Raw genomic sequence first — 22,947 nt, 5'->3', positions numbered from 1 at the left:
GCGATTTCTGAGTGTAGGTAGAGCCAGGAGTAACTCCTGAGCGCTGCTGGGTGTGACCCAACACCCCCCTCAAAAAGTGTTTTGAGTAGGGGTTGAGATTTGACTCAGCATAGAATATACCTGACATGGCCAGATTCTGGTTTTGACCCCATTGCAAAAATAGGCTATATGTTACTTATAAATTATATGTTAGGACATATATATATATACACCTATCTACTACTTGGGAGCTAGGCCACCTATTATTTTACCATTACTATTTTAGAAATGTTATATGAAGAAACATACTTACTAGGATGTAATGTTGGGACATGTTGTCCAAGTCTGTCATCTTTCAGCATGTGTAGCAATGTTGTTTTTCCTGCATTATCCAATCCAAGAAATACCAATTTACCAGTTTTCTTATATAATCCTGCAGAGTAAATTATAATTTGTCAAAATAGTATCTAGGGCCCGGAGAGATAGCAAAGTGGTGTTTGCCTTGCAAGCAGCCGACCAGGACCAAAGGTGGTTGGTTCGAATCCCGGTGTCCCATATGGTCCCCCGTGCCTGCCAGGAGCTATTTCTGAGCAGACAGCCAGGAGTAACCCCTGAGCACCGCCGGGTGTGGCCCAAAAACCAAAAAAAAAAAAAAAAAAATAATAATAATAATAATATCTAAAAGATTATCCAAATAAATGAGGGATTAGTGTTTTGGGGTCATACCCAGAGATGCCCAGAAGTGACCCCGATGATGTTCAGGAGGCCATATAGGTTTCCTTAGACTGAACCAGGGCGTTTGCCTCGCATACAGAAGGATGGTGGTTCGAATCCCGGCATCCCATATGGTCCCCCGAGCCTGCCAGGAGCAATTTCTGAGCATAGAGCTAGGAGAAACCCTGAGTACTGCTGGGTGTAACCCAAAAACAAAAAACAAAAACAAAAAAAACTTGAGGCTGGAGCAATAGCACAGTGGTAAGGCGTTTGCCTTGCAAGTGGCCTACCCAGGATTAATGGTAGTTTGAATCCTGGCATTCCATATGGTCCCTCATGCCTGTCAGGAGTGACTTCTGAGTGCAGAGCCAGGAGTAACCCCTGAGCACCGCCGGGTATGGCCCAAAACCAAAAACCAAACCAAAACAAAAAAAAAAAAAACCTCCAGTTGCTGAGTAAGCAAGTCTCTTTTAGCAGATTATAAGTGGCCATTTATGCTATTCACAGTGCTTTATGGGTGTCAAGAGAGACAGCACAATGGCTAAGTACGTGTTTTATATGGGAGAGGTCCAGATTTGATCCACAGTACTCTAGGGGCTCCTGAGCACAGATAAACATAATCTCAAGCACTAATGGTTGTGGTCCACAAAACAAAACAAAAGTATTTTTTAGAAGGGCCCAAAGTGAGATAGTACAACAGATAGGGAGCTTGCCTTACAGCTGACTTAGATTTGATCCCTGGAATTCCATATGGTCCCCTGTGCACTGCCAGGAGTAACTCGTGAACAATGCTAATAAGCATGGTCCCAAAACAAAAACAAACATAAAAATAAAACATTAAAAGTGTTTGTTTGATTTCAAAGCACATACGTGTGATTAATAACATGCTTTGGAAAAATAAATATTTCTATAAAAATCGAACTAATGTTGGGACATGACAGTTAGCAAAGCGGTAGGGCGTTTGCCTTGCATGCAGCCTATCCAGGACAGACAGACGGTGGTTCAAATTCCATCATACCTTATGGTCCCCCATGCCTGCCAGGAACGATTTCTAAGTACAGAGCCAGGAGTAACCCCTGAGCTCTGTCAGGTATGACCCAAAAACCTATGTATATAATTAATGTTATAACAACAGAGAACAAACTACCCAAATTACCTAAAAACTGTAGCACGCTGCTGAAACCACTGTAAATCCAGTCAAATATGAAGGACATATCCAAATCTTATGGGGTCTGGAAAAAAAAAGTGTTTTGAATTTAGTAACAACTCTGAGTAAATAAACCAATGAACAATTTTACTACACAGATTTAAACATTTTTATCCAGGGTGTGTTAACTTGAACTATATTTTTGCATGACAATAAAGCCATAAAAATACACTAAGTAGGGGCTGGAGAGATAGTATGGAGGTAAAGCGTTTGCCTTGCATGCAGAAGGTCGGTGGTTCAAATCCCAGCATCCCATATGGTCCCCCAAGCCTGCCAGGAGCGATTTCTGAGCGTGGAGCCAGGAGAGACCCCAAAGCACTGCTGGGTGTGACCCCCCCAAAAAAAAACAGTAAGTAGAGACTCATCTTTGTCCATAAAAGTAGCACACAAGAATTATGAGAGTCAGATCTAGAAAACATTGGTGAAAGAGGCACTGTATGGCAGTAAAATTAGCACCAATATTTTTTTTTTTTTTTTTTTGGTTTTTGGGCCACACCCGGTGACGCTCAGGGGTTACTCCTGGCTATGCGCTCAGAGGTCACTCCTGGCTTGGGGGACCATATGGGACGCCGGGGGATCGAACCGCGGTCCGTCCTAGGCTAGCGCAGGCAAGGCAGGCACCTTACCTCCGGCCCCAACACCAATATTTTTGTTTTGTTTTGTTTTTGGGTCACAAACCCGGCAGCGCTCCAGGGTAACTCCTGGCTCTATGCTCAGAAATCACTCCTGGAAGGCTTGGGGGACCATATGGCATGCTGGGATTTGAATAACCATCCTTCTGCACACAGGCAAACATGTTACCTCCATGCTATCTCTCCAGCCCAGCACAAATATTTTTTCATTGTGTCTTTTGTTTTGTTTTGTTTTGTTTTGTTTTGGGCCACACCCGGCGGTGCTCAGGGGTTACTCCTGGCTGTCTGCTCAGAAATAGCTCCTGGCAGGCACGGGGGACCATATGGGACACCGGGATTCGAACCAACCACCATTGGTCCTGGATCAGCTGCTTGCAAGGCAAACACCGCTGTGCTATCTCTCCGGGCCCACAAATATTTTTTAAATCTATATTATAAAAACCTATCTGTTAGGGCTAGAGAGACAGCATGGAGGTAGGGCGTTTGACTTGCATGAAGAAGGACAGCGGCTCGAATCCTGGCATCCCATGTTCTCCCAAGCCTGCCAGGAGCGATTTCTGAGTGTAGAGTCAGGAGTACACCCTGAGCACTGCCTGGTATGACCCCCCCCAAAAAAAGCAAAAAACAGGGCTGGGCGGTGGCGCTAGAGGTAAGGTGCCTGCCTTGCCTGCACTAGCCTTGGACGGACCGCGGTTCGATCCCCTGGCGTCCCATATGGTCCCCCAAGCCAGGAGCAACTTCTGAGCGCATAGCCAGGAGTAACCCCTGAGCGTCACCGGGTGTGGCCCAAAAACCAAAAAAAAAAAAAAAAAAAACAAACACACACACACACACAAAAAAAAAACAAAAAACAAACAAAAAAAAAAACAAAAACAAAAAAAACAAAACAAAATAACAACCTGTTAGGGCCTGAGAGATAGCATGGAGGTAGGGTGTTTGCCTTGCATGCAGAGGAACAATAGTTCGAATCCCGGCATCCCAGATGGTCCCTCAAGTCTGTCAGGAGCAATTTCTGAGCACAGAGCCAGGAATAACCCCTAAGTGCTGCCGGGTGTGACCCAAAAACAAAAAACAAACAAAAAAAACCCTATCTATTAAGCTGAAGTGAAAATGTAGCAAATCCAGATTCGATCTCCAGCATCACATGGCATATGGTCCCCAAGCATTAGTAGAAGTAATTCCCAGGTTTAGAATAACCCATAAGCATGACCCAAAACAAACAAATATGTTAGCATTTAAATAAAGAATTCTGCTTTTTTGATGTTGTTGTTGTTGTTTTTGTTTTTGGGTTGCACCTGGCAGCACTCAGGGGTTCCTCCTAGCTCTACACTCAGAAATCTCTCCTGGCAGGCTCGGGGGACCATATGGGATGCTGGGATTTGAACCACCGTCCTTCTGCATGCAAAGCAAAAGCCCTACCACCATGCTTTCTCCGGCCCCAAGAATTCTGATTTTTAAAAACTTCCTGGCTTTCTCTTTAAGCCTGTGTGCATCTTGTTTGCATTTCTCTATGTCTCTTTGCTTGTTTAACCTTCCCTTTCAGAGCTCATGTTCTCTTTTGTTTCTATTTTGTTGTTTTGTTTTTGGCCCCACTGGGAAGTGATCAGAGTTTACTTCTTTTCTCTGCATTTAAGAATCACTCCTGGTGGGACTTGAGGGATTAAACCTAGTACAGCCATGTACAAGGCAAATGCATTACCTGTTATACAATTTCTCTAGCCCCCCCCCCTCATGTTCTCTCTTGAACTATTCAAGTTCCTTCTCCTCTCCCCCTTCATACAGTGGGTATGGTGCCTGCCTTGCATGCAGCTGACCAGAGTTTGATCCCTAGCATCCCATATGGTCCCCTAAGCACAACTGGGTGTGCCACTCCCAAATAAATCAAAACAAAACTTGTCTTGCTTTATTAAGAAAAGATAACAAGGTGCTGAAGAAATAACACAGCACTAGGGTGTTGGCCTTGCACACCCAAGTTCAATCCCCAGCATCCCATATGGTCACCCCAGTCTGCCAGGAGAGATTTCTAAGTACTGAGCCAAGAGTAACCCGTGAGGAATGAGGCGTGAACCCAAAATGAAAAAAGTCATGTGTCAGAAACTATATAATTCAGGTTTGTGTCATCACATTCTCTGTCATTTCCAGTGATGAAAGTGAATTGCCTGATGAATTCTCAGAACAAATTTCTGTGGTTTGGTGACATATAAATATCGTTCAATTCAACACTGACATAATTTGTGTTTACTAAAGGAAAACAAAGCCTTTTATTTTTTTTAAACAAAACCTCTTGAGAAAAAATGACTACATACACAAAAGCACTTTTAAATAGGGGCCAGAGTGATAGCACACCGTTAGGGTGTTTGCCTTGCACGCAGAATGATCCAGGATGGATGGTGATTCGAATCCCAGAGTCCCATATGGTCTTTCAAGCCATGAGCAATTTCTGAGTGTAGAGCCAGGAGTAACCCTTGAGTGTCACCGGGTGTGGCCCAAAAACCAAACCAAACAAACAAAAAACCACACTTCTAAATAGTTTTGCTTTGTTTTTGTTTTGGGGGTCACATCAGCTGGTGCTCAGGGGTCACTCCTGGCTCTGCACTCAGGAACTACTCCTGGTGATGTTAAAGCAACATATGGATGCAGAAATCAAAGCCAGGTAAGGTGCAAGGCAAATGCTCAACCTGCTGGGTTATGGCTCTAGCACCAGCCCTGGATTTCTCTTCATCCTAGCAAATCTCTGTTTTGGGGCCATACTTGGCAGTGCTTAGGGCTTACTCCTAGCTCTGTGCTTAGGAATGTCCCCTCACTAGAAGTCAGGGCTTAAGGAACCATATACAGTGTTGGAAACTGAATCTGGATCCACTGTATGGAAGGCAAGTGCCCTAAATGCTGTACTATCTTTCTATTCCATAAAAGTAAAAACAAACAAAACCCACACACAAACTGCAAAGTTCATACCTTATACACATACACCAATACCAAATTATGAAATTATAACAGCATTTCCTTTCACTTTGGGGCCCTAATTTAGGTGATAGTGTTACCCCCTGTTTCAACTTCCACCTATCTCTTCGGGCTGGGAGGGGTCTGTGGTTGCTAATAAAGGGGGGTGCCTCAGGTGTAAGAGGAGATTCAGAGGTAGGGCATTTGCCTTGCATACAGAAGGAGGGTGCTTCGAATCCTGGCATGCTATATGGTCCCCTGAGCCTGCCAGGAGCTATTTCTGAGCATAGAGCCAGGAGTAACCCCTGACCACTGCCAGATGTGACCCAAAAACAAACAAAAAACAAAACAAAACAAATACCCAATTTACCATGAGAGGGGAGAGGGAGGAAGAGAGAGAGGGAGGGGGGGAGAGAAAGAAAGAGAAAGAGAGGGGGAGGGAAAGAGAGAGAAGTACCTATCCAGTGAACTGTAACATATCAAAGGAAGTTTAAGGAAGGGGAAAATTGGGGAACACCTTTGTTTTGGATTAATAGCTGGGTGTCATTTTACACGCCAGCACTTTGAACTATCTCCCTCATGTCCCATTGGAGCTTTCCAAACTAAAAAACAATTCAAACTCCTAGTCCTTTATTCCAGCACTTCCACTATTTAGGTCTTTCACATCAAAACCTCTGCCCAAGAGCCAGAGTGGTAGCACAGCAGAAGGGCATTTGCCTTGCACGCAGCTGACCCAGGACGAACCTCGGTTTGATTCCTGGTGTCCCGTATGGTCCCCAAGCCAGGAGAGGTTTCTGAGTGCATAGCCAGGAGTAACCCGAGTGTCACCGGGTGCGGTCAAAAAATCAAAAATCAAAAAAACAAAAACAAAACAAAACAAAAAACACCTCTGCCCAGGGGTCTGAGGGGAGGGTGCTTGCCTTGCATATGGCCAACCCAGATCCAATCCCTGACACCCTATATAGTGTCCCACCAGAAACATTCCCTGAGTACTATTGGATATAGCCCCAAAACTAAAAACAAACACTCACATAAACAAAATCTCTGCCCAGAGATAGAAAGTACTTTCATAAGGTGCTTGTCTTGCATGCAGCCAACCAGGGTTTATCCCTGGCATTCCATATGGTTGGTTCCCCAAGGCTCACCAGGTATGGCTTTAAGTGCAAAGCCAGGAGTAAAACCTAAGGGTTTACTTAGTAAATACCAGGTGTGGCCCCCAAACCAAAAAGTAATGATATTAATAAAACAGTGCCTTTTCTTTCTTCAAATAACACTTTTCTCCCACTATAGCTGTCTAAAAGGTTGCATTAAGCACTTGCCAGATGCTATAGAGAAATAAATTGTTTGTCTGGTTTTTGGTGCTACGGGCCTAACTCAAGGCCATCTTATATGCAAAGTGTGGCACAGTAACTCTAAGCTTCACACTCAACCCCAAGAAATGAGTTCTTACTTGAAATAGTCTGTAAAGGATAGATGAGGTGAAAGAACCATGGGGAGCCTAGAGAAGAGCATAGGGTATCAGAGCACAAGTCTTAGCCTTGCAAGTGTAAGGTCATGAGGCAAATTCTCCTGTCCCCATTTCACTAAGAAGGATCCTGGCAGCTGTGCTGTCTGTAGTCCTGGTGATGTAAGTGATTTCTGGCTATAGCCATGTGTAAGTAAATACCACAAAAAGGGATGCATCACTTATGGAGATTCCTTCACAAACTGGAAATTGAGCTTCCATGCGATCCAGCTATACCACTCCTAGGAATATACCCAAGGAACACAAAAATACAATACAAAAATCCCTTCCTTACACCTATATTCATTGCAGTGCTATTTACAATAGCCAGACTCTGGAAACAACCAAGATGCCCTTCAACAGATGAGTGGCTAAAGAAACTGTGGTACATATACACAATGGAATACTATGCAGCCATCAGGAGAGAAGAAGTCATGAAATTTTCCTATACATGGATGTACATGGAATCTATTATGCTGAGTGAAGTAAGTCAGAGGGAGAGAGAAAGATGCAGAATGGTTTCACTCATCTATGAGCTTTAAGAAAAATGAAAGACATTCTTAACAGTATCTCAGAGACAAGAGAAATAAGGGCTGGTAGGTGCAGCTCATGACATGAAGCTCATCACATAGAGTGATGAGTGCAGTTAGAGTGATGACTACACTGAAAACTATTATAACAATGTGAATGAATGAGGGAAGTAGAACGCCTGTCTCAAGTACAGGGGTGGGGGGGTGGGGAGGAGGGAGATCTGGGAAATTGGTGGTGGGAATGTTGCACTGGTGAAGGGGGTGTTCTTTTTTTTTTTTTTAATATGGAACACTTCACGAATTTGCATGTCATCCTTGCGCAGGGGCCATGCTAATCTTCTCTGTATCGTTCCAATTTTAGTATATGTGCTGCCGAAGCGAGCACGAAGGAGGTGTTCTTTACATGACTGTAATCAGACAACTATAATCATATTTGTAATCACAGTGTTTAAATAAAGATAATTATAAAAAAAAAAGATGCATCACTGATAACACCACAAGTAGAAAGATGTACAAGCGCTAGAAAGTACAACCTCTGGCAAGTATGTGTGTGATCACCACAGCAACCCTTGACAAGCACCACAACTACCAACTGTGGGTCTCAAGTAAGAGTGCTTGTCCAGGGGACAGAGTAAGAGCTCAACATGCTCTGCAGGTAGGAGGCCTAGGTTTGATCCTCAGCATGGCATGAACCCATGCACAAAGCTGGGAGTAACTCCTATACAAGAGGATGCACACACAGCACATGTGACTCACAAAAACAAACATAAAAGAGTGTGAGTACAGGTGAGCACTGGAACTAAAGGATGGAAAACCTGGAGGAGTACTGTGGCCGAGTGTGAGTGGCTGACCCCAGTGAGCACCATGGCCAGGAGAGTTTGCATTCCCAGTCCATCACTACAATCAATACCAACACCAACAAGGGAAAGGGAAAAAGGAGAATTTTAGAAAAGAACCAATGGAGGGGCCAGAGCAATAGCTTTGCATGCAGCTGACCCAGGACGAACCTGGGATCAATCCCTGGTATCCTATATGTCTCCTAAAGCCAGAAGCAGTTTCTGAGCACAGTCAGGAGTAACCCCTGAGCGTCACCAGATGTGACTCCAAAATAAAACAAAAGGGCTGGAGAGATAGCATGGAGGTAAGGCAGTATGCCTTTCATGCAGAAATTCATTGGTTTGAATCCTGGCATCCCATATGGTCCCCTGAGCTTGCCAGGAGCAATTTCTGAGCCTGGAGCCAGGAGTAAACCCTGAGCATTGCTGGGTGTGATCCAAAAACAAACAAACAAACAAAAAAACAAAAAAAAACCCAAAAAATAACAAAACAAAAAGAACCAATGGAATCTAGACTTCATAATGGAATCTAGGACTAGAAATAGCAGTGACAAATGAGAATTAAGAAAAAGAAGCCACCACATCAAAGAGTTGCAGAAATGTCAGGGTCGGCTTTGATGACAGGAGATAATTTAGAGCAATGGATGAGTAGTACAGAAAAGCCTTTAGTCAGTACTTAAAACACAGCAGAGCCAATCTCCACAATTCATTAACTATGTGACCTCGAATAGGCAACAGAAGTTTCTTCTCAAAAGTTTCACTACTTTGTAGAAATCAAAGGCACAAAGTGGAACTGAGGTTATGACTTATTGACAGAGCTTTATACCTCAAGTGTGTGAGGCGAGGCCCTCGGCTCGATCCTAGCACATAAATAAGTACATACATAAATTAATTATACCATTTAAGTAATAGTACCTGGTGTTCTTATTGTTACTGAAAAGTGAATGGAAAAGGATTTTAATAGGTAGGGGAAGTAAGAGCAGGTTCCACTTTCATACGTTTGAAAAGGGGGCCAGAGCAATAGCAAAGCAGGTAGGGTGCTTGCCTTGCACACAACCACCTCAGGTTTAATCCCTACCACCTCAAATGTTCCCCTGAGCATCCTCAGGAATAATTCCTAAACAGAACCATGGCCAGATATGGCCCAAAACAAAACAAAAAGTTTGAAATGAGAAATTTTCTTAAGAAAAGAAGGAGCTAGGGGCCGGGAAGGTGGCGCTAGCGGTAAGGTGTCTGCCTTGCAAGCACTAGCGTAGGACGGACCGCGGTTCGATCCCCTGGTGTCCCATATGGTCCCCCCAAGCCAGGGGCGATTTCTGAGCGCATAGCCAGGAGTAATCTCTGAGCGTCAAACGGGTGTGGCCCAAGAACAAAAAAAAAAAAAAAGACACCTAACTGTTGGGGCCGGGCGGTGGCGCTGGAGGTAAGGTGCCTGCCTTGCCTGCGCTGGCCTAGGACAGACCGCGGTTCGATTCCCCCGGCATCCCATATGGTCCCCCAAGCCAGGAGCGACTTCTGAGTGCATAGCCAGGAGTAACCCCTGAGCATCACCGGGTGTGGCCCAAAAAACAAAAAAAAAAAAAAAAAAGAAAAGAAAAGAAGGAGCTAAAAAAAAAAAAAGGAGGAGCTGAATAGTGTTGATAAGCTGAAGGGAAGGGTAAATGCTAATGGGGAGATAAAAAATAATAGAGAGAGGGCCCGGAGAGATAGCACAGCAGTGTTTGCCTTGCAAGCAGCTGATCCAGGACCTAAGGTGGTTGGTTCGAATCCCGGTGTCCCATATGGTCCCCCGTGCCTGCCAGGAGCTATTTCTGAGCAGACAGCCAGGAGTAACCCCTGAGCACTGCCAGGTGTAGCCCAAAAACAAAAACAAAAAAAAAAGAATTAGAAGAAATAAATCCAAAAGGGCAAAGTCTCGAAAGGAGTCTGGGGGAGGGGGGGGCTGGAGAGAAAGCATGGAGGTAAGGCATTTGCCTTTCATGCAGAAGGGCAGTGGTTCGAATCCTGGCATCCCATATGGTCCCCTGTGCCTGCCAGGGGCGATTTCTTTTCTTTCTTTTTTTTTTTTTTTTTTTTTGGTTTTTTTGGTTTTTGGGCCACACCTGGCAGTGCTCAGGGGTTACTCCTGGTTATCTGCTCAGAAATAGCTCCTGGTAGGCATGGGGGACCATATGGGACACCGGGATTTGAACCAACCACCTTAGGTCCTGGGGTCGGCTGCTTGCAAGGCAAACACTGCTGTGCTATCTCTCTGGCCCCAAGCGGCGATTTTTGAATGCAGAGCCAGGAGTAACCCCTGAGCAACTCAGGGTGTGGCCCAGAAACCAATCAATCAATAAAGTTTAAAAATAAATAAAGTTATTTTAAAAATAAATAAAATAAGGCCTGGAGAGATAGCACAGCGGTGTTTGCCTTGCAAGCAGCCGATCCAGGACCAAAGGTGGTTGGTTCGAATCCCGGTGTCCCATATGGTCCCCCATGCCTGCCAGGAGCTATTTCTGAGCAGACAGCCAGGAGTAATGCCTGAGCACCGTTGGGTGTGGCCCAAAAAACAAAAATAAATAAATAAATAAATAAATAAAACAGGATAGAAAATACAGCAGGTAGGGCACTTACCTTGCAAATGAATGACACAGGTTTGATCCCCAGCGACCCATATGGTCCTCAAGGCCCTGCCAGGAATGATCCCTGAGCACAGAGTCAAGAATAAGCCCTGGGGCCGGGTAGGTGGCGCTGGAGGTAAGGTGTCTGCCTTGCAAGCGCTAGCCAAGGAAGGACCGCGGTTCGATCCCCCGGCGTCCCATATGGTCCCCCCAAGCCAGGGGCGATTTCTGAGCACATAGCCAGGAGTAACCCCTGAGCGTCAAACGGGTGTGGCCCAAAAAAAAAAAAAAACCAAAAAAAAAAAAAAAAAAAAAAGAATAAGCCCTGATGACTGCTAGGTGTAGCACAAAACAAAAACAATTGATAACCAAAATAAATAAATGATAAAAAAAGGAGTAGTCCTCCCCTCCCAAAAATAAACAAAAAAGTATGCGAAGTATGTACTCATGTCCTTTGAACAATATCCCCCCACTAAGTGTATAGATTTCCAAAAAGTTGGCCAGTGAGAGTACAAAAGGTAAGGCACTTTGCCTTGCATGTGGGTGCAATGACCCTGATTCAAATCCCTGGCAACACCTGGGCTACTTCTGAGTACAGAATCAGGAATAGCTGCTGAGCATCCAGGGGTGTGACCCAAAACATCTCTTGCCTCCTAAAATGAGCGGTATAGTGTATATAGTACAGGGCTTAGTCCTGGCTCAGTCACTAGTGTCATACATAATCCCCCAAGAATTATCAGAAATGATTGCTGAACACAATCAATACTTCTGGGTTTTTGTTTTTTCTGTTTGTTTGTTTGTTTGTTTGTTTTGGACTATAACTAGTAATATTTAGTCATGAGTTACTCCTGGCTCTACTATCTGGAATCACTCCTAGCACTGCTCAGGAGACCATATAGGAGATCATATAGTACCCACAGTACTCCAACCCACAAAAGCAATTCTTTTTTTTTTTTTTTTTTGTTTTGTTTTTCGGGCCACACCCATTTGATGCTCAGGGGTTACTCCTGGCTAAGCACTCAGAAATTGCCCCGGCTTGGGGGAACCATATGGGATGCCGGGGATTGAAATGCGGTCCTTCCTTGGCTAGCGCTTGCAAGGCAAACACCTTACCTCTAGCACCACTTCGCCAGCTCCACAATTCTTTTTTTTTTTAATTTGTTTTTTGGACCACATTCAGTTGCACGCAGAGATTACTACTGGCTCTGTGCTCAGAAATCGGTCCTGGTGGGGCCGGAGAGATAGCATGGAGGTAGGGCGTTTGACTTTCATGCAGAAGGTCATCGGTTCAAATCCCGACATCCCATATTGTCCCCCATGCCTGCCAGGAGCAATTTCTGAGCATGGAGCCAGGAGTAACCCCTGAGCACTGCTGGGTGTGACCCAAACCCCCCCCCCAAAAAAAGAAATCGCTCCTGACTTTCATGCACAAGGTCATTGGTTCAAATCCTGGAGTCCCATATTGGTCCCGTCCCCCCCCCCCCAACCCCCCCCTCCCGTGCCTGCCGGGAGCAATTTCTGAGCATGGAGCCAGGACTAACCCCTGAGCACTGCCGGGTATGATCCAAAACCTCCTGGCAAAATAGGGGGACCATATGGGATTTCCAACCCAGGTTGGCTGCATGCAAGGCAAATACCCTACCTCTGCACTGTCACTCCAGCCCCTCAGGAGCAATTCTTGAATATAGCTGAGTGTGGCCCCAAAAACAAAACATAAAAAATAAAAATAATATAAATATTTACAAAACGTACCAAGTGGGGGCCAAAGTGGTGGCGCAAGTGCTAGGGCATCTGCTTTGCACTTGCTAACCTAGCACGGACCATGGTTCGACCCCCCACCCCCCCACCCCACCCCCGGCATGAGGAGTAACCCCTGAGTATCACCAGTTTGGCCCAAAAACAAAACACAACAAAAATGTACAGACCAGAATGGTGGCACAAGCAGTAAGTGCCTTGCACTCGCTAGCCTAGGACAAACCTTGGTTAGATCCCCCAGCGTCCCATATGGTCCCCAAGCCAGACAGCCAGGAGTAACCCCTGAGCATCACCAGGTGTGGCCCAAACCAATAAAACAAACAAAACCAAGTGCTCTGCTGAGATTGCAAAGCACCAGTCTACACTAACTGAAGTGAATGGAATTAAAGACACAATAGGATCTGGGGGAAAAAAAGATAAGGATAACAGAAATCTGAGAGTAAGAGACTGATAAGAAAGGCTGATGAAATCGGATCAGAACTTCAGGCTGAGTGGATAAAGCAGAGAAAGAGACAGTGTATGGAGCAGAGTGGGATCAAAAAGAACTGAGAAAATAGGGAAAAGGTCTTAGTAATAATGCAGGTGTGGATGCAGCAAAAATGTGAGAGAAGTGAAAGATGGGCTAAAGATGCCAGCAAAGTATAGAAAAACGTGGGAATTCAAAAATACAAGAAATGGGGCCAGAAGATAATCCAACAGACTGAGCACATGTTTTGCATAGTACTCAAGACCCAGAATAATTCTCAGATACCACGTGATCCTCTGAACACTGCTAAGGGCAAAACTGATCACAGAACTGTAAATAGAAGAAAAAAAAAAGAACTGTAAATAGCCCTCAGGCACTGCTTCAAGAAAGGATCAGGGAAGGCAAACTCTGAGGCCTGGCTCTGAAGTAAAGCTGAAGACAATTAGAAGTAGCTGTTAATATACACCATACACAGTAATATGGAGGTAATGAGGGCTGGAGAGAACAATGGGTAGGAACTTGTCTGACTTGAGTTTGATCACTGGCATCACATATGACACCAAGCACTGCCAGCAGAGATCTCCTAGCAGAGCCAAGAATAAGTGTCTCTTCTGCCCCCTCCCCCCAAAGAACACAGTATGGCTAGAATAAGTAATGGCAAAGTAAATGGCAAAGTCCTTGATAGGGAAGACATGGTAGATGAAAACTATGAGAATTAATAAAAGTAGAATGGAACAAGCCATGAAATTCCTGCATAAGGAGAATATAGTATGTGGAGGAAACTATTCTTTAGGAGACAATAAAATAGGGGCCAGCTGGGCCCGGAGAGATAGCACAGCGGTGTTTGCCTTGCAAGCAGCCGATCCAGGACCAAAGGTGGTTGGTTCGAATCCCGGTGTCCCATATGGTCCCCCGTGCCTGCCAGGAGCTATTTCTGAGCAGACAGCCAGGAGTAACCCCTGAGCACCACCAGGCGTGGTCCAAAAACCAAAAAAAAAAAAAAATAGGGGCCGTCGTGGTGGCATTAGAGGTAAGGTGTCTGCCTTGCCAGTGCTAGCCTAGGATAGACCGTGGTTCAATCCCTCGGCGTCCCATATGGTCCCCCAAGCCAGGAGCGACTTCTGAGCACATAGCCAGGAGTAACCCCTGAGCATTACCGGGTGTGGCCCAAAAATAAAAACAAAAACAAAAAAAAAGAAGAAGAAGACAATAAAATAATTACTTGGGGGGTTGGGCTACAGCTGGCAGCGCTCAGGGCTACTCTTGTCTCAGTGCTCAGAAATTGCTCCTGGCAGGCTCAGGGGACCATATGGGTTGCCAGTGATCGAATCCAGGGATCATACCCGGGTCTGCCCCAGGTTGGCCTTGTGCAAGGCAAACACCCTACCACTGTGCTATCACTCTGGCTCCAAAATAATTACATTTCTTTAAAATTCTAGTTTCTAAAACTCTAAGACATGCTACTAGTTGTAAGGTATTTTAAAGTCGGGGCCGGGAAGGTGGCACTAGAGGTAAGGTGTCTGCCTTGCAAGCGCTAGCATAGGACGGACCGCGGTTCGATCCCCGGTGTCCCATATGGTCCCCCAAGCCAGGGGCGATTTCTGAGCACATAGCTAGGAGTAACCCATGAGCTTCAAATGGGTGTGGCCCAAAAACCAAAAAAAAAAAAAGGTATTTTAAAGTCAAAACAAAAATGCCCAACCTAGGGGCCAGAGAGATAGCATGGAGGTAAGGCATTTGCCTTTCATGCAGAAGGACGGTGATTCAAATCTCGGCATCCCATATGGTCCCCTGTGCCTGCCAGGCATGATTTCTGAGCATAGAGCCAGAAGTAACCCCTGAGCGCTACTGGGTGTGACCCAAAAGAAAAAAAAATGCCCAACCTAAAAGTTATTTAACCACAAACAGATACCTGAGAATAGATTACACAACACCATGAACACACTATTAAGACATGTGAAGAGCAAAGGTCAAGAACAAGAAACCTATACACGTCAGCAGATTTATTTATTACATGAACAGCTAGCAGGAAAAGTCCAAATGAAGATTTACAGATTAGAAAAGTGATCTCTCAACATGAAAATCAGCACAGAGGGTATAATGGAACAGGACCTCTGCGATTACAATTAATTCTTAAAGCCTTGATTTATTTATAGGAAATGTTCAGAAAAGCAAAACTTTTAGTAGATTTAATAGGATGGATAGGGAGAACTGGGTATTTCTTTTTTGGGGTAATAAAAAATGCTCTGGAATTAGATGCATAACATTGCAAACATATTAAAAACACTAAATTACAAGTTTTATGAGGGTAATGTAATTAGTAAATTATTGTTCAATAAAGCTGCTATAAAAATTAAAGGTAAAGGGGCCAGAGAGATAGCACAGCAGTAAGGCGTTTGCCTTGTATGTAGCCAACCAAGGACAGACGGTAGTTTGAACCCCAACATCACAGATGGGTCCCCCCAGCCAGCCAGGAGTGATTTCTGAGCGCAGAGCCAGAAGTAACCCCTGAGCACTACCAGGTGTGGACCCCCCCCCAAAAAAAAAAGAATTAAAGGTAAAATTGAAAATATTATATAGGTGTCACTAATTTTTAAGTAATCAAGCACAACCATTTTGGTATGGCCTTTTAAAAGTGCACCTCAGGACAGGGAAATGGCTCAAGGACTTGAGCACATGCTTTGTATGCTGAAGGCCTTAGTTTGATCTGCTGCTGAACCTGGCAGTAGTTCCCCAGCACTGCTTAGTGTGTCCTTCCCACCAAGTAAGTTAAAAAAAAATAATTTAAGTGTACTTAAGGGCAAAAGAGACACATAGATGAAAAATATGGGCCGGAGAAAACTGGACGGAGAGATAGCACAGCAGTAGGGTGTTTGCTTTGCATGCAGCAGTTCTGGGACGAACCAGGGTTTGATCCCCAGCATCCCATATGATCTCCCAAGCCTGCTAAGGTGTGAGATATTTTTTTTGGGGGGGGGGGAGTTGGGTCACAGCCAGAGGCACTTGGGGGTTACACCTGGCTCTGTGCTCAGAAATCACTCCAGGCAGGCTCAGGAGACTATATGGAATGCGGGATTCAAACTAGGGTCCGTCCTGTGTTGGTCATGTGCAATGCAAACGCCTTACCACTGTGCTATTGCTCCTGCCCCAGGTGTGTGCCACTAGGTGTGGCCCCAAAACAAAAACCAGATAAACAAAAACCTTCAAATTAATAAATTTTAACATAAAAATTGTTTTGGTTTTCTCCACGACTGATGACACTCAGGGGTTCTCCTGGCTATGTGCTCAGAAATAGTTCCTGGCTTGGGGGACCATATGGGATGCCTAGGGATTGAACGTGGTCTGTCCTAAGATAGCTCGGGAAAGGCAGATACCTTACTACTTGAGCCACTGCTCTGACCCCTAACATAAAAATATTTTTTAATTTTTTGGTGAGCTATTAGAATTTTCATTTTAGGAAGTTTTTTCTTTGGAGGGGACACACTGCTAGTGCTCATAGTTTACTCCAGTCTCTGTGCTCAGGGCTCTAGAGCTGGAGGGTTTGTGAGACAATAAAGGATGCCAAAGATCAAATCCAGACTGGCTACTTATAAGACAAGCTCCTTCCTTACCTGTTGTACTATCTCTTTGGCTCCTGATATAATTTTGAGGGGCTTTTTTTTTTTTTTTTTTGGTTTTTGGGTCACACCCGGCAGTGCTCAGGGGTTACTCCTGGCTCTATGCTCAGAAATCGCTCCTGGCAAGCTCAGGGGACTATATGGGATGCCAGGATTCGAACCACGACCTTCTGCATGAAAAGCAAACGCCTTACCTCCATGCTATCTCTCTGGCCCTGTGATATAATTTTAAATATTAAGAACACCATCACTGTCAACTGAAAAGGCACTAGCATAACTTCTATAATTTCAGGTAAAGAAATGTCACTAGAGGGCTGGAATGATAGAAAGCGGGTAGGGTATTTGCCTTGCACACGGTCAACCCAGGTTTGATTCCTGGCATCCCATATGGGCCCATCCCAGTCGGCCTGGAGCGATTTCTTTTGGGTTTTTTTTTTTTGTTTGTTTGTTTGTTTTGGTTACACCTGGTGCTCTCAGAGGTTACTCCTGGCTCTGCACTCAGAAATCGCTCCTGGCAAGCAAGAAGTGAGGGCAGAGCCAGGAGTAACCTTGAGCACTGCCAGGTATGGCTCAAGAAGATAAAAAGAAGATGGGGCTGAAGAGATAACATGGAGGTAGGGCATTTTCCTTGCATGCAGAAGGACGGTGGCTCAAATCTCAGCATCCCATGTGATTCCCCCGAGCCTGCCAGGAGTGATTTCTGAGTGTAGAGCCAGGAGTAACACCTGAGCGATGCCAGGTGTGACCCAAAAACCAAAAAATAAAAAAAAAAGAAGAGGCCGGAGTGGTGGCACAAGTGGTAGGGTGTAGGGTAGGGGTATCAAACTCGAGGCCCGTGGGCCATTTGCGGCCCTCCGTACAACATTTTGTGGCCCGCGCCGGCCTTCAAATATCGCAGTAGTCGCGATTATTCGCTTACCGAATAACCTTGCACGCTAGCCTACGACGGGCCGTGGTTTGATCCGCAGTGTCCTATCTGGTCCTCCAAACCAGGAGTGATTTTGAGCATATACCAGGTGTGTCTCAAAAACAGAAAACCAAAAAAGAAAAGGAAAGGAGGGGCCCGAGAGATAGCATGGAGGTAAGGCGTTTGCCTTTTATGCAGGATGGTGTTTCAAATCCAGCATCCCATATGGTCCCGTGTCTGCCAGGGGTGATTTCTGAGCAAAAAGCAAGGAGTAACCCGAGTGCAGCCGGGTGTGACCCAAAAACAAAAAAACAAAAAAAAACAAAAGAAAAGGAAAGGAAAGGAAAAAGTCACTAGAAAAAAATTAATTCATTAAATTAAATTCATTATATTAAAACATGTATAAAAATTAGGAATTAAGTCTCTTCATGTCTTACAGAATCTCAAAAAGACCAATTAAGTATCTTTCTCTCTCTCTCTCTCTCTCTCTCTCTCTCTCTCTCTCTCTCTCTCTCTCTCTCTCACCCCCCTCTCCTCTCCATGTCTTACAAAATCTCAACAAGATCCTGTGCTTGACAATAATGTTACAGGCTTCAAACCAATGCTGCTTCCCTCTTTTTTATTTTTATTTTTTTTGGTTTTTGGCCCACACCCGGTGACGCTCAGAAGTTGCTCCTGGCTTGGGGGACCATATGGGAAGCCGGGGGATGGAACCGAAGTCCGTCCTAGGCTAGCGCTGGCAAGGCAGACACCTTACCTCTAGCGCCACCGCACAGGCCCCGCTGCTTCACTCTTAATATGGTTAAGACTTTCTTTCTTTCTTTTTTTTTTTTTTGGTTTTTGGGCCACACCCAGTAACGCTCAGGGGTTACTCCTGGCTATGAGCTCAGAAGTTGCTCCTGGCTTGGGGGACCATATGGGACACCGGGGGATCGAACCGCGGTCCGTCCAAGGCTAGTGCAGGGAAGGCAGGCACCTTACCTTTAGCGCCACCGCCCGGCCCCGGTTAAGACTTTCTAACCATAGACTTCTAACTTTTGAAACAATGCTATTAAAAAAAGAATAAAGAAAAAAGTGCTACAACTTAAAAAAATAAACAAAACATTATGCCCTAAATCAAAGCAATGCAACAAGAACTTTTGACTCCAGTACTCCACAAAAGAACAGGTGGGCTTTCTTTTCAAGTCCATGTTCATAACATGAACCTTGTTTGTTTGTCTCTTAAGTCTCTTTGCTGGCATTTTTCCACTCTGGAGAAGTCTGTGTTCTCTCTCAAATATGCTCTTCTCCCTTTTTCTTCTCTCATATATTTCTAAAAAATTTCAATAAAAACTTTGTCTCATCAAAAAGAACTGGTTGAGGGAGAAAGGTATGCTGGAGAGACAGTAGAATAGGGAGGGTACATACCATAATCTGCCTTGCACTGAGCCGCCCAGGGCTCTACCCAGCAGTACATATGGTGCCTCCCACCACCTCACACTAGCCCCGCTGTGAGTAGAGCACAGAGCCACATGAGAAAGCCCTGTGCTTTGGCAGGTATGGTCCAAACACCAATAAATAAATAAATAAAACAGGGCCCGGAGAGATAGCACAGCAGCGTTTGCCTTGCAAGCAGCTGATCCAGGACCAAAGGTGGTTGGTTCAAATCCCGGTGTCCCATATGGTCCCCCGTGCCTGCCAGGAGCTATTTCTGAGCAGACAGCCAGGAGTAACCCCTGAGCACCGCTGGATGTGGCCCAAAACCCAAAAATAAATAAATAAGTAAGTAAGTAAATAAATAAAACAAATATTTCAATTTTCCTTTTAGGGGGACTGGAGAGGTGGCGTCTGCCTTGCAAGTGCTAGCCTAGGATGGATCACAGTTCAATCCCCTGGCATCCCATATAGTCCCCCCAAGCCAGGAGCGATTTCTGAGTGCATAGCCAGGAGTAACCCCTGTGCATCAAACGGGTGTGGCCCAACCACCCCAAAGTTTCCTTTTAGGGAGGTAAGACATAAAACAAATCATTACAAAAATGATAATCTCAGTACTGAGTTTGCCTATACCAAATTAAGGGACAATCCAGACAGACATAAACAATGTCAGATCGAATCCTTAAACTACTTTTGAAATTGTTCTAAAAGTTACAGAGAAGTGAGACTGTCCCTAACTATTACTTAATAATTATTTGCTTGGTAATTTGTTTTTGTTTTGTTTTGGGGCCACACCAGGATTTATTCCAGTTCTGCATCAGAAATAAATTCTTGGGCTGGAGAGATAGCATGGAGGTAAGGTGTTTGCCTTGCATGCTGAAGGACAGTGGTTCGAATCCCGGCATTCCATATGGTCCCCTGAGCCTGCCTGGAGCGATTTCTGAGCTTAGGGCCAGGAGTAGCCCCTGAGCACTGCCGGGTGTGACCCCAAAACCAAAAACAACAACAAAAATAAACTAATTCTCACCAGTATTAATGATGCTCTAACATTTTTACAATGGTGATATCTTTCTTCCAAATGCCAGTGAACTGAAAGTTCAAACTACTTTGGTGACTGATGCAAATCAAATAAAATATTAGATGTACACATTGTTGTGACATATTAGCAACATTAATTATTGACAAATTTTAATCCACTGCATCTATAAATGAGAAATACTATATCCCTCAGGTGGAATGCTGTGTGCATTTGAGACAGTCCTTAATGTTCCTTTCTTATCTCCTTTCATTTAGTTCATGGCAACTTACCAACAGAGTATTTTTGTTTGCTTTGTTTTTTCTTTTTCTTTTCTTTTCTTTTCTTTTTTTTTTTTTTTTTTTTTTTGTGGTTTTTGTGGTTTTTGGGTCACACCCGGCAGTCCTCAGGGGTTATTCCTGGCTCCAGGCTCAGAAATTGCTCCTGGCAGGCACAGGGGACCATATGGGATGCCGGGATTTGAACCGATGACCTCCTGCATAAAAGGCAAACGCCTTACCTCCATGCTATCTCTCCGGCCCCTTTTCTTTTCTTTTGAGCCAGACACGGGATCATATGGGATGCCCATCCTTGATCTAAGGGGGATTGACCACCTGCTAAGCAAGAGCCCTACCCGCTGTATGATATACCCTTACTCCTCCGTAAGGGTATTTTTAACTTAGACGTGATTAATAGAGAACTTGAGGATAGATATGCAAACACTATTCGGCCTACTTTTCCAAGTTGAAATAATTTCCTCAACCGCAGTTTGCTCATACAAAGAACCCCCAAATCCCTGATAAGTTTGGCTCTTCAATATCAAAAGTTTTGGGTTTTTTTTTTGGGGGGGGGGAATCACACCCGGCAGCCAGGGGTTCCTCCTGGCTCTACACTCCGAAATCGCTCTTGGCAGGCACGGGGAATTATATGAGATGCCAGAATTCGAACCACCGACCTTCTGCACGCAAGGCAATCGCCTTAACTCCATGCTATCTCTCCGGCCCCAGTTATCAAAAGTTTTAACTCTTGTCAAAACAAGAAAAATCTGGGCCCGAGCCATAGATAACAACACAGCGATGGGGCGTTTGCCTTGCACAAGGCCAATTCAGGACGGATTGGGGTTCGATCCCAGGCATCCCATATGGTCCCCACTGAGCCTGCCAGAAGCAATTTCTGGGAGCAGAGCCAGGAGTCACCCCTGAGCACCGCCCCCAAAAATAAAACAAAATCTGGGTGCAAATTGTACCTCGTTACTGTCTCCCGCAAAGGCGCAAATCCCCCTTGCTCAACTAGGACCCGAGCTCGGGTAATGTCCCCTCTCCCACGAGGCCAGGCAGCCCGAGTGGTCGGTGTTCCGAGGACTGGCCGACAGCCGAGAGCCAGCCCGTCCTTTCCAGAAATAACACTGGGAGTGACAGCCGAGCTGTCAAGCCCAGCGGGACGGGACGGGGCCCGGCCTCCCCCGCGCAGCCAGGGGGAGGGAAAAGCCCCGAGTGGGGGACCCCAAAGCGCACCTTCTCCCCCAACCAGTTCAGTCGAGAGGAGACGCAGCCACTCACCTGCGCCGGGAGAGAAGAACGCGATTCCTCGCTGGCCGCCGGCTCTCTGCCGCCTCGGAGCCCTAACAGCAAAGCGCGATGGCGGCCGCGGACCCAAATCCCGTCGGCTCCTTCCGGGTCGGCGGTGCGGCGTTCCCGACGGTCCGCCAGACGCGATGCTCCGCGACTGCAGTTCCGCCGCTTCAAGGTTCCGCCTTCATTGCTTGGTCTGAGTGCTGCTAGGTCCCCGACCTATGCACGCTGGCCCAAGGTGCTCCAGGGACTCTTGGGCTAAGGCAAAGAAGGAAAAGATTGTCGTTGGTTTGCAGAAATGTTTCATGCCATATTTTTGAAAAAGACGATTTTAGGAAGCTGGTGTTTGGATTTCCAGCTCAAAGAAGCAAAATATGTTTTTTGGAAGTACAAGTTTCTTGAAGTCACATGTGTCAGATAATATATTGGATGCTGGGTATTGAACTTTTAATACGTCTTGATTCTGAATGTCTTTACTGATGAATTTGTTACCTAATAAAAGCATTACCTTTCTAGCTTTGTTTTTGGGTTGTTGTTGTTGGGGGGGGGGGGGCCGCAGTTGACAGTGTTCAGGTCCTGGTTACATGCCCAGGACCATTTCTGGCAGGCCTCATTGAACCATATGTGGTGCCAGGATTCAACCTGTTTCAGTCACATGCAAGGCAAACACTCTACTGCTGTAACATCTCTGCACCCCCCCCCAAAGTATTACTTTTTTTTTTTTTTTTTTGGTTTTTTTTGGGTTTTTGGGTCACACCCGGCGTGCTCAGGGGTTACTCCTGGCTGTCTGCTGAGAAATAGCTCCCGGCAGGCACGGGGGACCATATGGGACACCGGGATTCGAACCAACCACCTTTGGTCCTGGATTGGCTGCTTGCAAGGCAAACGCCGCTGTGCTATCTCTCCGGGCCCAGTATTACTTTTCTTAATGTGCTTCACTTATATTTGTTTATTTTTCAGAGGTGTCATTTATTTATGAATGTACCTATTAGGACAAAAAAAGACAAAGAAAAAATCATTTAGTAATAAAAATGTCCTTAAATAGTAATGTTTTCAGTGTGTAATATAACAAGATGTGTTTGTTTGTTTGTTGTCACACCCAGCAGCGCGCAGAGGTTATTCCTGTCTCTATGCTCAAAAATCATCCCTGGCAAACTCGGGGGACCATATGGGATGCCGGGATTCGAACCAATGATCTTCTGCATGAAAGGCAAATGTCTTACCTCCATGCTATCTCTCCGGCCCCCAGATATTAGTG

At 45.2% G+C, this 22,947-nt stretch overlaps 1 protein-coding gene and 1 non-coding gene across 3 annotated transcripts in view; both read right to left on the bottom strand.

Moving 5' to 3' along the window:
* The window catches only part of SAR1B (secretion associated Ras related GTPase 1B), a 38,510-nt gene extending 16,729 nt beyond the window's left edge, over positions 1-21,781 (bottom strand). The window contains exons 1-3 of one of the 2 annotated variants that reach the window (XM_049786787.1): positions 21,678-21,781; positions 1,850-1,925; positions 293-412 (exon numbers count right to left, since the gene is read on the bottom strand). In XM_049786787.1, the coding sequence (XP_049642744.1) occupies positions 293-412; positions 1,850-1,907 (178 nt within the window). In that variant the 5' untranslated portion in view covers positions 1,908-1,925; positions 21,678-21,781. Of the gene's footprint in view, positions 1-292; positions 413-1,849; positions 1,926-21,364; positions 21,401-21,677 lie in introns of those variants that run through there. The other variant, XM_049786788.1, reaches the window with a different exon arrangement.
* Positions 7,785-7,891, bottom strand: LOC126029031 (U6 spliceosomal RNA). Its single transcript, XR_007502691.1, has one exon. It is a non-coding gene; the product is annotated as a U6 spliceosomal RNA (small nuclear RNA).
* Positions 21,782-22,947: the final 1,166 nt, after the last annotated feature.

Source organism: Suncus etruscus, chromosome 14, assembly GCF_024139225.1.
Source record: "Suncus etruscus isolate mSunEtr1 chromosome 14, mSunEtr1.pri.cur, whole genome shotgun sequence".
In the NCBI taxonomy this organism is placed as follows: domain Eukaryota; kingdom Metazoa; phylum Chordata; class Mammalia; order Eulipotyphla; family Soricidae; genus Suncus; species Suncus etruscus.
Note: the sequence above shows the minus strand (reverse complement) of the source record. Positions and strands in the feature narration are given on the sequence as shown.